Here is a 14,490-nt window from a genome sequence, read left to right as displayed (position 1 = left end):
GTTCTATTTCAAGAAATCTTTGAGAAAAGAAAAAGATAGAGTTGTGGAGTACTTTACAATAATTAGAAACCTAATTAAAATATTGTTCTTTTTTTCATTAATAAATGGTTAAGCCCACCATGTTGTACATTCTTTATAAAATTATTCTTACAGCTTCGTCAGATTTAGAATTTGTTTCTTTATAGTTGGATAATGTATAAAGATTTTAGATATTGGTTTACCATTTAATTTAACTGTGTCTAGTACTCTCTCTTTAGTTAACAAATAAGCTTTTTAAAGTAAAGAGAAATAAAACATTGCTATTTTTACTGTTTTTGTCCTATAATTTTCCGTTTTTGACCTTTCATTCCAAGTTAATTCACTTATCACGTAAACAGAGGCATATTGGATGTTAGATTTTTATCATGCGTCTAAATAGAAATAGAAATTGCCCTTGAAAAAAATAGCAGTTTTTCTGAGTAAAATTCTGAATTTGGAGCAAAAAAAAAATATTTTTGGACAAAAAACTTTTGTATATGATAATGGATTTTTTGAAAATTCAAAAAATGTAATTGTTTATCGCAATAAATTTTATTTACCCTTCATTTAAAAAGGGGCGTGCCCAACTCACAACGGTATATTTGTATATTCATAACTCGGAAGATATCGTCGTTTTGCCAGCTTTTAAAGTGTTTGAATTCTGATCATTTTTGCCAGCCCCTTTTACCTTTAAAATAAAAAATATGGATATCTTACTCATTTATTTTTAATATCTCAAAGCTTATAGGGGCCCTCTATGAACTAAATATTAAGTCTACAGTTCCTTTAGGGACCATGCACAAAGGCTTAAACACTATTATCTAAATTTTGATTCATAATCAAAATAACGTCTACAAAAATCCCCCTTGTCTTTTCGTCAAATTTTGAGGGCACTGTACAATTTCCCTGTAAACATTCCCTATCAGCATTCTATATTCTACCCTTTCTCCGCAAAGAGATTAATAACATATAATTATTATGACAGTCAGAATATAGAAATTTATTTTAAAGTAAAATATATTTGAGGAAAAGATTTTTTTAACAATAACCTCTTAAGAGCTATTTATTATCTAATACAGTCAAGGGCCTATACGGGGGGGGGCAAGGGGCAGTGCCCCCCCCCCTAGAACTCAGAGCTATCAAATCTGAAACTGAAGAGTGAAGAACATAAAATTAGTTTACCTTTAAAGTATCCAAGAAGCCAAATGTTTTAAATTTACAGTTTAAATTTTGCCCCCACCCCTAGGAGCCCCTGGGGGGGGGGGGGGGAGGTAAAAAAAATTTGTGCCCATCGCGCATATTTGGCTCCACCTAGATTTATTTCTGTATACGCCCTTGAGTACAGTGCAAGAATTTCAAGACTATTCACCAACTGTCATATTTCGTGGGACAGGGTGTATAAGATTTTAAATTCACCAACTGTCATTATTTCATGGGACGCCCTGTATTAGATTTTAAATTCACCAACAGTCATATTTCCTGGGACACCCTGTAAAAGATTTATATTCACCAACTGTCATATTTCGTGGGACACCCTTTATAAGATTTTAAATTTACCAACCAAATGATTTGTGAATAGAAACGGTTTTACGGGTGCACAGAGATTGTGAGGAAATAACTAAATTTATAATTGAATCAGATCACATCAGAACAGTTCAATTAAAATTGAATCAGATCACATCAGAGCAGTTCAATTCAAATTGAATCAGATCGCATCAGAACAGTTCAATTAAATTGAATCAGAACACATCAGAAAAGTTCAATTAAAATTGAATAAGATCGCATCAGAACAGTTCAATTAAATTGAATCAGATCACATCAGAACAGTTCAATTAAAATTGAATCAGATCACATCAGAACAGTTCAATTAAAATTTAATCAGATCACATCAGAACAGTTCAATTAAAATTGAATCAGATCGCATCAAAACAGTTCAATTAAAATTGAATCAGATCACATCAGAACAGTTCAATTAAAATTTAATCAGATCACATCAGAACAGTTCAATTCAAATTGAATCAGATCGCATCAGAGCAGTTCAATTCAAAAGTTTCCAGTTGCACGATTGATAATAAATTTAAACAAACCATTAGAAAACAAGAAACTTTGTCAACTGTTTACAAAATGTTCGATTTATTGAAATAAAATTAATCATGAAACAATTGTGTGCTTGTACAACTGCAATGAAATGTCGTCTTCGGGGATTTTTTTTTATAAAATGTCGTCTTCGGGGAATTTTTTTAGAGAGTGGAAAAAAATATTTTTATTGGCAGTGGTTGACGTTCAATGATTAGAGAAATTATGTCTATTAAACTAAAATATGGAAAAGTTTAATTGTTTTTTGCACAGTTTTTTTTCTATAAAATTTAATGTATATCGAAAAAAACTATATTGACGATAATCACAAAATAGTCCTGGAATTTCCAAAATGTTGTCTGCCTTTTTTGTGCTTTCAATATCACTTGCAATATGATGAATTAGGTTAATATTTCGACAATTTTGTGTTTTTTTACAAAATTGAAATCTAAACAAAATTCCTATTGAAAGCACAAAAAAGCCAGACTACCTTTTGGAAATGCCAGGGCTAGGAGATTTATTTGGTGAATGTTTCAAGAAGGTTCATGTTAAAGTAGGTTGACGTCTGCATGTCACAAAAAAATTCAAATATCAAAGACGACTTTCAATTCGTCTTGCTACTATCATGTTTCGTGGGACACCCTGTAGTTTTTAGAACTAATATTAACAAAACGTTGTCTGAGTAGTTTACATAGAAGGGAAAAGAAGAAAGAAGAAGAAGGAGAAAGAAGGAGAAAGAATATCAAAGACGACTTTCAATTCGTCTTGCTATTGTCNGTTTAAAAGGAGGTATAAAAGGAGGAATAAAAGGAGGTATAAAAGGAGGTATAAAAGGAGGTATAAACTAACTGTAAATTCCGTTTTTTATTCTCTAAACAGAAAACAAAGAAAAATAATTTTTCCAATTAATTGAAAACATGAGGTTGCAGTTTCCAGTATTATAGTGGAGCTTGAGATTAAAAATACAAGAAACAAAATGTCGTCTTCAAGGATTTTGAAAAATTAAAGATTTTGATTTTAAAATCTTATCTAATAGACAATTTTAATAAAAGAATGATTCTTTTTAAATAATTGTATTTAGTGACATTTTAGAAAAACCGATCTTCTCACAAAATACATTTTTAAGATTATTCATTTAAAATGAAAAANTAGAGTGTAGACTTAATCTATTTTCTGATTTAAACATATTGTAGAGTGTAGACTTAATCTACTATCTGTTTTAAGCATATTGTAGAGTGTAGAATTAATCTAATATCTGATTTAAACATATTGTAGAGTGTAGACTCAATCTACTATCTGTTTTAAGCATATTGTAGAGTGTAGAATTAATCTTCTATCTGATATATACATATTGTAGAGTGTAGAATTAATCTTCTATCTGATATATACATATTGTAGAGTGAAGACTTAATGTACTATCTGATATATACATATCGTAGAGTGAAGACTTAATGTACTATCTGATTTAAACATATTGTAGAGCGAAGACTTAATCTACTATCTGATATAAACATATTGTAGAGTGAAGACTTAATGTACTATCTGATTTAAACATATCGTAGAGTGAAGACTTAATCTTCTATCTGATTTTAAAATATTGTAGAGTGTAGACTTAATGTACTATCTGATTTGAACATATTGTAGAGTGAAGACTTAATGTACTATCTGATTTAAACACATTGTAAAGTGAAGAATTAATGTACTATCTGATTTAAACATATTGTATAGTGAAGACTTAATGTACTATCTGATTTAAACATATTGTAGAGTGTAGAATTAATCTACTATCTGATTTAAACATATTGTAGAGTGAAGACTTAATGTACTATCTGATTTAAACATATTGTAGAGTGTAGAATTAATCTACTATCTGATTTAAACATATTGTAGAGTGTAGACTTAATCTATTTTCTGATTTAAACATATTGTAGAGTGTAGACTTAATCTATTATCTGATTTAAACATATTGTAGACTGTAGACTTAATCTATTATCTGATTTAAACATATTGAAGACACAATCTAATATCTGTTATATTCAAATTGTAGACTCGATTTACTTTCTGATTTTAAGGAAAACATTTATTGGTCATTTACAAATAGATAATTAAACATGTATATTGTGATAGTTGACAAGACTTAATTAATCATAATAATATCATAAAATAAAGCAGGGAGTTGCAAAATCAAATGTTTTTATTTTATTTTACACTGTACCCTGTATCTGTATGTATAAAAGCTATTCAGAAATAATTATGGAACTCCACAAGGAATTGTTAGTTCATGAGAATGGTTTTGATTTCGAATTTAATTATGCTTCGGGTTCATACCAGCTTACTTGACCAATAACATCAAAGAAGTCAGGGGTACCTATAAATCAGATAATATTGTTTTGTAAACTCATATATCTGATGAAGTCAGGGGTACCTATAAATCAGATAATATTGTTTTGTAAACTCATATATCTGATGAAGTCAGGGGTACCTATAAATCAGATAATATTGTTTTGTAAACTCATATATCTGATGGGCAAAAAATTGTTGTGAAGGAGAAATAAAAAGAAGTTAATTGTGAGCTGTGCTTTTTTTTTAAAGAATTTTACATTTTTCGTGGTTGATAAACTAAGAACTAACCTGCAAGGGAACCACACTTCTTTTCTATATGAGCAGCGAGATTAGGGGGTAGAATCTCAATCATGGTTTTGCTAGCAAGCTTGTGCATGCTGTTATTCTTGTGATGTCCTCTGGGAAGATCACCAAACATATCCCAAGATAGTTCATAGATACGCTTGATAATCTGAAAAAAAAGGTTTTGATTACAATAATCAAGAAGAAATAGATTGTCTTAGATTGTCTTTATTGTTTAGAAATAATTTAAAATTACCAATTTCATGTTTTCTTTGAACTCAGCAGCAGCGAGAAGAGCCTTAAGTTCTTCCAGCTTCTCATCTGGAATCTTTCTCTCCCACTCAAGCTTTCCTCGTCCCTCAGCAATCATTGTTCTTAGATTGGAGTTAGCATCCATGAACTGTGTGAAGGTTTGGGGAAATCCCTTGGGTCCAACCTCTCTCACATACATGGCGAACACAATGAGGTAGAAATACCTCTCGATGTTGTTCATGATCTTGTTTTTCAGGTATGCCTGCCAGTCATCACTGGACACATCAAAGCTCATCTTAGACTCAATAATACATTCTCTGATGTTCTCAACTCCAGTTCCACGTGGGGGAGGGGCAGCAAGATCAATCAGTTTATCAACTTGAGCCTTAGCAACCTTTGCATTGGGGAAAGCACTCAACAACTCCTTGATGACTTCAAACTCTCCCATCTGCATTGCATTTCTGTCTTCTTGAACATCAATATCAATCCCTGGCAGACCCAATTTCTTCTTCTTCAAAGCATCCAGGATGTCGTCAGGGACAATGCCTCGCATTCTTTCAAGTTCCCTGGCAAGTTGCAACTCTTTTACCAAGGCGGCAATAACAATAGCTGTAGTTGTACGAGATATTCCAGCCTAAATATATAAGGACATTGGTTTTAAAACTATCCTTGATAATTTCTTAATGTGCAATTTTGAGTGGACCTTCAAGTAAATATTGAAATAGACACTTAATGTTTTTATCTTTATTAATCAAGAAAGTGGAAGATATTGACGCTCTTCTAGGTTTAAAAGTGTTTCATGTGTATTAATTACTTTTTAAGAAAACCCACAATAGAATTTAATCAAAATTATGATCATTAATTTCTTAATCAGATATGAGCATTTAGGATATCACGGTGAATCAGGCGCTGTCATCTATGCATGGAGGGTCACTTTATATTTAAAATTAAGCTTAGAGTCCTTTTATTGGCACTATGCTTTGCATTTGCAACATAAATCTTATAACAAGCTCTTTTAAAAATATTTTTAGAAAACCATTTGGGTTATCCAGGGAAAAAATTTAATGAATTTGAAGTCACGGCTTAACTACATATATTGAATCAGTGATTCATCATTTGTCTATGATCTACAAGTTTAGAATTGGTATGAAAGGAGCATTAAAATACAAAGTTGAATCATTCAATTTGGTCCCAGACCTGGCAATTGAAGATAACTGGGCAGGAAGCTGTAGTGTCCTTTAGCATAGCAACAATCTGATCAAAATTTGCCTCTGCGGGGGCCTGCTCCTGGTTCATGGGGATCCTCAGGGGCTCCAGCTTGGGAACTTTCTCCTGGAAAAAAGGGATTTCATGCGTTTGAAAATCGTTTGTGTCAAACCCATGTATTATTAAATATTTCTCAAAAAGTATTGTTGAACCTTTTAATACCAAGAGGGGTGTCCATGGGCAAATGCTTTTTAGCGGTTAACATTCGGAATGGGAACACTGTGCCAGTCTTTAAATCTTCTAGCACCTTTTTTTGGCTACAAGCTTGCATTTTTAAAATTTTGTTTTATTATGTGAGACCCTTTTTTTCATGTCATACTCTTTGCTTCAGACTGAGCCCTGTCTACTTTATGATGTTTTTTTTTGGAATTTAAATTTCTTTTCAATCCATTTCCTGTTATTGGATTAATTGTTTAAGAATGTATAGCCTGTTGGAAAGCATATGATGATTAAGATAACAGATTGCACAAGGATTGCAAAGACACTTTTATTAGAACTTTTAAAAGAAAGCCTTAAAGCTTTCCAAAAATGACACAAAACCATCATACACAAGATAATACAGAGTTTGAATTTCAGAAGTAAGGTTTTTCTTCAAGAATAGTAGAAGTACCTTGATAGCAGCGTATATCTCATTAACAGTGGTTACACACTCTAGCTTCTCGGTGGACTCAACATTAGTGGCTCTCTCCTCAGGATGCTCCCCAAACTGAGTTGAAAACTGTATCATTTACATGTAAACTTTGGATAATTTCAAATACCGAGTTGACTTTTAACCAGCTAAAGCAAAAAATACAATTACAGACTATGTAAGGCAAACCAGGACTGTACACCAAATGAATGATTACCTTTTTTTAAAATGTATGTGACATGTCTGACATTGAAATAAACAGTTAATAAAAATTACACAAGAAATTGCTGGAAAGTATACTTTATCGAAAGACAATATTTTGTCTTATTTTTGTGTTTCGAAAGAATATTTTCGGAAATTCATTGTTCAGTTATTAATGAAGAATAATGCCATGCATTTAAGCTGACAAGATAATCCTTATTTTTTTAAAGATGTTTAAAATCAACAAATTCGATTCATGAATGATATTGCATTTATTTTGTAATATGCTTAATTCTATGACGCTTCGCACCCCTCTTCTAGCAACAATGCTAGCATTTAAATGTTGCTTTTACAGAAAAACTAAGAAACAAAAAAACTAAATGTTTATATAGATTTAAATGAATAATGTACCTGATCCTTGAAAAACTTGAATTCATCTCCACGCTTCTTGATTTCTTCAGCAAACTCCTGCTCAATGGCAGCACACTCCTCGGGGTTGTTAATCTCAAGGTGGAAGTTTATACTAAAACAGATCTTTAGGTTAAAAGATTATAAAACTGACAAATTTAATATCAGAGTTTGTTCTTTATAAATGTGATTCAATCTCTACCTAACACACATCTGATTCAAGCTAAAAAGTACTGCAAGAGCTCTTAAATTCTCTAACGCTAGGAAAAATTTTCTTAATCTGGTTATGTTATCATGTGTACAACCAAATACCACTTTTTCCATCAACAAAAGATTAGTATAGATGTGGCTTGGGCTGGAATTGAAGCTGTTAAAGAAATTCAACATTTTCACTTAAAAACAATCATTAGACTTTTTAAATGTTTCTTGGTCATGACTCATGTTGTAACCAATTTTTGGAAAATCAAACCCGCACCTAATGACCTATAGAAAAATGTTTAACTGACACATGCATATTCAAAATCATAATCCTATTAAAATGAATTTTCCATCAGGTTGCTTAAATGAATTTAAAAAAAACTACAAAATATTGATAATTAAAACCGAAAGAAATCATAAATCAAAATGTAAAAAGTAAAAATAATTCTAATATATGCATGCAAACCAATCTACCCACAAAAACTAAAACTACTAAAGTATAACTAAATTTTTGAATTAAAAGAATAATTTCAAATTTATTATTGAAATTAAATTTGACATTAGTAAATCTAATAATCTAAAATGCTCTTTAACAACGTTAAAAACTGTATACTTTTAACATACTTTACAAATCATGTGCCTAAATTTTTTTTCTTATTCATTTTAATTTTTAAAGTTAAACATTAAGGTGAATTTTAAGAAAAGAATGCAATGAATTTTCCTTTTCAGGTATTTGACAGTAGTGCAAAACAGCAAAATTATTTAAACAATTTACAACAGCTAAACTAAATTATATTTTAATTCTAGTTTCTTCCAGTCACCAATACTTACGGATTACAGTTGAGCCCTATGGAGGCAGAGGGGCTGAAGAAAAAGAAAAATAATGAAAGGGTTTGGTTAGTCACGTACTGGGTTACCTACAGAGGATAAGACTTCAGAGACGACTGTACGGAATTCAAAATGTTTTCTTATATTCATGATTACATACAGCTATAAAATTTCTTTTTTTCTTTGCCCAATAAATAGTCCATTTAAAGACAGCATTCAAAGCAGAAGGTTTAATTTAAGCTTGGTATTGTCATATCTTAATACTTTCAATACATTTTCACAGACTCATCCTGTATGGGTAACCCTATAGATACAAGGCCTTCAAGGGTTGATTGCTGCATGCTTTTACACGCTGGAAAATCATCAATCAATTTTGAAAAATGATTGTATTTTTTACTTTTTGTTTATCAGTAAAATCAAAATTCTTTTGTGGGAAAAGGATCTAGGTTCAAAACTTTCACACCTTTTTACATTTTTTTGTTCCTTTCAAAATTGTAAATTATCTTAGATTTAGACCTGAAGTACAGTAAGAGATGATGATGAGAAAAAAAGGGAATTATAGGAAGGATACATTTTAAAGTAACATTTTAAGACTGGTGAGAAACAATTGTTGGTAAATGAAAAATCAATATGGAAATTTTTTTGCAGAAGGTTTCTGTTTATTAAATTTGTTCTATAAAAAATGTTTCTGCTAAAAAAAAGTCTGTTTGCACAACAAAAACAATCTGTATAGCAGTTTTCTTAAACTATATGGTATAATATTGATAACAGGAAATTTTAAAAAAATGTATCTTCTAAATTTTAATTTCAACCCCACTTTTTTGCTACAATCTTAATTATTATTTATAAAATGTTCATATACTTGATTAACTGAATGATGATAATTAGTTTATATTTAAATTATCTTATATTGGTTCGAGTATGTACAAGGGAAAGGTATGCAAGGGAGAGAAAAGGATTAAAACAACTTTGCTTTTTAGTCTGGTTTAAAATGGAGAAATGTTATTACAAACAAGTTTTTAAACTCTTTTTTAAAAAGTTTTTAAGAATTTTTTCTTGAAACTGTATTTATAACATTAATCTCCAGGTGAATATTCCCACCAACTAAATTGCAAAATTTAAAGTTTATCAATAAATATAATTGCGAGTTGTAAAATATGAAGACTATGGACTTGAATTGGTGATTTTTCAATGATTGCAACCAATCAGAATTAAGATAACATATGTAAATAATCCTCATATACTACTACTTATATTGAAACATACTCTTGATTGGGGTTGTGAGGATCAATGACGATCTCCAGGCTGAACATTTAGATTAATTAATATATATTATAGAAATACAGTAAAATTCTTCTATTGCGTTTTATATTCAAGAAATGCACAAGTCGCTTTCGCAGAGGAACTGAAAATATAAATAAACGGTTGGAGGAACAGTTTTGAAATTCTTATTCCACCATACAAAAATTCTTTATTCCACCATACAAAAAATCGAAATGCCATTTCTTCTTTCATTTAAATTCAATATCTTTACCCGATAAAGCAGTGTTTTCCTTTAAAAAAAATTAATTAATAAGTAATAATTCATATGTTAATGTTTCCAACCTATTAAACTCCTAATTATTCCACTTTAGTTAAGTTTAACAATGAAAGGTTATGTTTTAAATGTTATTATCGTAGCAATGATTAAAATAATGATGCAGTAAAAAAACTTTGCTATTAATTTTCTTTAATTAGTTGCAAGTACAATTTTAAAGCCAGAACTTTTGATGGGGAAGGGGTAATTTAGGCAAAGAAATGGGGCCAGACAAAGGAGAGGGGCAGGGCAGGTGCAATAAAAACAAATCTTACTTTTTAGGATCCCGAGCAGTGAAGGGTTTATTGTTTACATAAACAACTGGTTCCTGTCTAAACAAAAAAAAATATCTAAACATCTTGATTAATATAATATGTAAATAAAATGTAAAATTGTGATCAAAATTTAAATCTTGCTGGAACAAATACTGAAGAGTTAAATCCAGAATCACGGTTTCTTTCATTTCAATTTAATCTCTTTTTGGTCTGAAATGATTCAACAATCTTTTAACTTAAAAAGTGTAAAATAGAAAAAAAGAAACATTATCTTTAATTGTTCAAATTGTGATCGAAAGTCACATTTACCTGAGGTTAACCCAAAAGATGTGTTTCTCATCTCCATACTTCTTCAGAACCGGTTCTAGACATGTCTCAAACCCTTCACGAATGGGGAAATATTCTTAAATCCTTATTTATTTTTATTTTAGGAGTCTAGGGTGAGGGGGGGGGGCTGCCAGAGTAGTTTTTAAACCCATTTAAACCATTTTGCAATTTCAAGATCTGCTTCATGTCCAATTTAAAGCAGTAACCTTTCATGCTTAATCTGATCAATAATGTAGAAGATATTGTCGTTCTTCTAGTTTGACAAGTGTTTAATTTTGATCATTGGTTCATTTTTGTCCTGCAATAGAAATGCTCAAGTTCTTTTGTAAAGAAACCAGAATTTAAAAATGATCAAATTTTAAAATTATGAGCATTTGGATAACTTATTCTTATTCTCTTTGATCAGAAGAAAGTGTAAATGGTACCTACGTAAATCAAACATGCCACTCGAAACAAAAAGATTACTTAAAAACATGCCCTTCAAGCCTATATCTAAGCATTTAAGGCAGAAAAACTTGTCTCAAGAGCACCCTTTTGCTTATAGAAAAAAGGTGGCATAATTTTTTAAGATCCAGGTTTATAGTGTTCCTTATTTCAATGATACACTAACTTAAGTTTAAAATGATTAAATTCTTGTTTTTCTTTGGGATTGTAGAAATTTTTTCATTAAAATTGTGCAGAAGATTCCTCTGCAAATTGTTCTAATTTTGTTTTCTTTGCTAGGGAAAAAAAAATATTGACTTTGGGTCAAAGTTAAAAGAGGTTTTTATAAAAAGTTTTTATTTTCCATCCCTTGAATAGTGGTTTGACCAGTTCCAAACAAAGGAAATCCAGGCAACTGAAATATAAATCATTAGATTTACAGAACTTTTTACAAAGGAATTGAGTCTGAAGCCACAAACTCTGGTTTTCTAATCCAATTTCTTATTTGTGTGAATTTTGGTAATAAAATAATCAATGCTAAAAATATCACTAGGTTACACCATAAGAAAATTTGAGTTTGTGGCAAAAACTCAACTACATAGTTTTACTTTAAGAGCCGACACTTCCCCCCTATCCCCTCCCAGCTGTCAACTGTCTAGATGTCTAGCTGTCTAACTTTCTAGATATCTAGCTCTTGAGCTGTATTATAGCTGTCTATCTATCTATCTGTCTAGCTGTTCATCTATCTATCCTTTTATCTATTTATCTATTTATCTATTTTAGTTTTTAAACTTCACACTACTCAAAATTCTTAGAACAACTCTATATATCTAAAATATATCTATATATATATCCTTATCTATCTATATATCTATCTATCTATCTTTATGCTGGAAACTGGGCAACATAGCTGGGTAAGGTCAAAGTAAACCTGACATCGCTCTACACAATTTCTCAAGTTTAAAATACAAAATTTCTCAGCTCTTTACTTACTTTCCTCGGCGCACTTTAATTTCCTTCACTTATTTACATGCAATTTAAAATAAAAGCAATTTAATTTTTGTAACTGTTTTTTTTTCATTGCCGAATTTTGAAGAAATATGTTTTAATTCTTCCTTCCATAAACCAATTCGTAGGTCATCTGAGGTTCCAAAAAAGCCGTAAAATACGTAAAATACACAAACGTCAGACGTTTACAAGTATTAAAAGTAATAAAAAACTAACCCTTCTGAAGTTTGGTGCCCCTTCAGTTCTGGGAGCTCCTTCTGCTAGTCTTTAAAACAAATATTCAGTTTTTTAATGTATAATTTTTAAAAATACTATTCTTTTATGTTTTGATTTACAATCTCCAAATTATAATGAAGATTCTGGGCAGCATGAAGACATGTTTTAATTGATTTTTTTAATCAAAACTCCCTTTTTTGTAAAACTTTAAATTTGTTTTAATCAATTTTTTTAAGTTCTCAGCTCGACATTTAAATAAAAATTTTATTTTAAATTTTAGTTCTTATAAATATTTAAGTGTAGGTATACCACTAGGGCACTAAGCTTGATTCCAAAGCCCATCCTACTAAATATAAAGGCATCTGAATATCTAAAAATCGAATTATTTTGATATCTGACTATTTAAATATTTACCTATCAATGCCCTCGAAGGCATCAGTCATTGCCTTGAGTTCAGCTGCGGGGGGAGCCATGTTGCCTGCCCTAAATCAGTATAAAAACATAATATAATTTGGTTCAACAACTAGAAATTAAAAAAAAGTTAGAGTATGTAGAGTGTCTGCAAGTTTTTGAACCCTTATTAGAATATCGATGTTTCAGAATGTCTGTATTTTGTGGGAGTTTGTTAAACAATCCATGAATTAGGTTGGTTGAACACTCTTTGAATAAGGTTGGTTGAACAATCCCAAAATTAAGTTTTTTGAACAAATACTTAAATTAGGTTGGTTGAACAATCCTTGAATTAGGTTGGTTGAACAACCCTAAAATTAGGTTGGTTGAAAAATCCCAAAATAAGGTTGTTTGAACAAATACTTGAATTAGGTTGGTTGAACAACCCTAAAATTAGGTTGTTTGAACAATCCCAAAATTAGGTTTTTTGAGCATGGACTCAAAATTAAGATGATTGTACCATTAGTATGAGCAAAACCTAAATATAAAAGTGTGCTATGTGCAAAATTCAAAATTGTTTAACAATATATAAATTGTGAGAGGGAACATGCCGTGATGGTTGAGAATACTAATTACAAATCCAGCAACCTGTATCGACTTTTGTTTGGTGGGTAAAAGTGTGTGATGTTAAAAATAAATATTATTTTATGACATTTTGAATGAGAGAGAACGCCCTGTCATGATGGTGAGAATACTAATTACATTTTGTTTGGTGGTAAACTGCTTTTTAGCAGTGTGTAATTTGAAAAATATGAAATTATTTTAAAATATACTGAATGTGAGAGGGATGCACCCTGGCCTACTCCAGCTACCTGTATTGACCGTACTAAACTGACCTCTGCCTAGCTTATTCTCAATCCAGGGCCAACACATTTTTGGCAGTATTNGACGTTAGTTTTGGGGAGAGGAGAGGGGGTATTTAACTATTAAATTGTGCTAATATACACTATATAAATTTTATCAAATAGGAGATGAAAAAGGGCACAAAAATATGTTTAGTATTTTATCATATTTCTTTTCTCAACTACAAAGAAATTTCTTATCGTAACTCTGAATAAAGTTTGTCAATCACAGAAGGTTTAATGCTGGATATGATGGATAAAACAAAAACTATTGGTATAGTTACAGTGCTACCAACTTCAGTGTGCAATTGAGATCTTAGACTTTCAACCCATAGTCGGATAAATGAGATATTTGACATTAAAACTGTTGGGCAATTGAAATTTTAGACAATCAACCCATCGTGCAATTATGATTTTAGAAATTGAACTCTAGTGCAATTGAGATTTTAGACATTTAAACCTTAGTTTCATTTAGACTTTAGACATTCAAACTCTATTTCAATTGAGATTTTGGACATTTAAGTTTCATATTTTAGACGATTACTCCTAATTTAGTTTAGTTTAGACATTCACTCTTAACATTTAGAATGTTAACGTTCTTTTTAAAGAATTTTTACCATTACATCCTTTATAGAGCAATTTAGATATTGGAATATAACCCTAGTTTATCAACATTTTTTGACATTTAAATGATAGTTGGTAATAGGTACACCTGGAATTTTATTTTCAAAAATGCAGTTAAGCTTTTAGACATTGTGCAAATGAGAAATAAGGGTTCATTTAAATTTTATATTATCAAACTTTGTGCAATTTTTACTTTAGACGTTCAAACCTTGTACAATTCAGATTTAAAATTTTTAACCCTTGTTTTTT

The 14,490-nt window shown here is 30.5% G+C and overlaps 1 protein-coding gene across 4 annotated transcripts; it reads right to left on the bottom strand.

Annotated features, from left to right (window-relative positions):
• Positions 1–4,196: 4,196 nt before the first annotated feature.
• LOC111699406 (paladin) lies at positions 4,197–12,830 on the bottom strand. 4 transcript variants are annotated; one of them, XM_023470080.1, is made up of 12 exons: positions 12,740–12,830; positions 12,326–12,374; positions 11,471–11,516; positions 10,661–10,733; positions 10,352–10,408; positions 9,767–9,805; positions 7,478–7,589; positions 6,848–6,943; positions 6,169–6,303; positions 4,976–5,605; positions 4,726–4,888; positions 4,197–4,462 (listed from the first exon to the last, which is right to left on the bottom strand). In XM_023470080.1, exons 1-12 carry the CDS (start codon positions 12,796–12,798, stop codon positions 4,404–4,406), a joined length of 1,518 nt encoding a protein of 505 aa, XP_023325848.1. In that variant the 5' UTR covers positions 12,799–12,830; the 3' UTR covers positions 4,197–4,403. The 4 variants fall into 4 exon arrangements, with proteins under 4 accessions (XP_023325848.1, XP_023325849.1, XP_023325851.1 ...); XM_023470081.1 differs by lacking the exon at positions 9,767–9,805 and adding an exon at positions 8,504–8,536; XM_023470082.1 differs by lacking the exon at positions 4,197–4,462 and adding an exon at positions 4,492–4,576.
• Positions 12,831–14,490: the final 1,660 nt, after the last annotated feature.

This window comes from Eurytemora carolleeae, unplaced genomic scaffold (assembly GCF_000591075.1).
Source record: "Eurytemora carolleeae unplaced genomic scaffold, Eaff_2.0 scaffold353, whole genome shotgun sequence".
Classification (NCBI taxonomy): Eukaryota; Metazoa; Arthropoda; class Copepoda; order Calanoida; family Temoridae; genus Eurytemora; species Eurytemora carolleeae.
The sequence above is the reverse complement of the archived record's forward strand: the minus strand, read 5'-3'. Positions and strand labels throughout refer to the sequence as shown.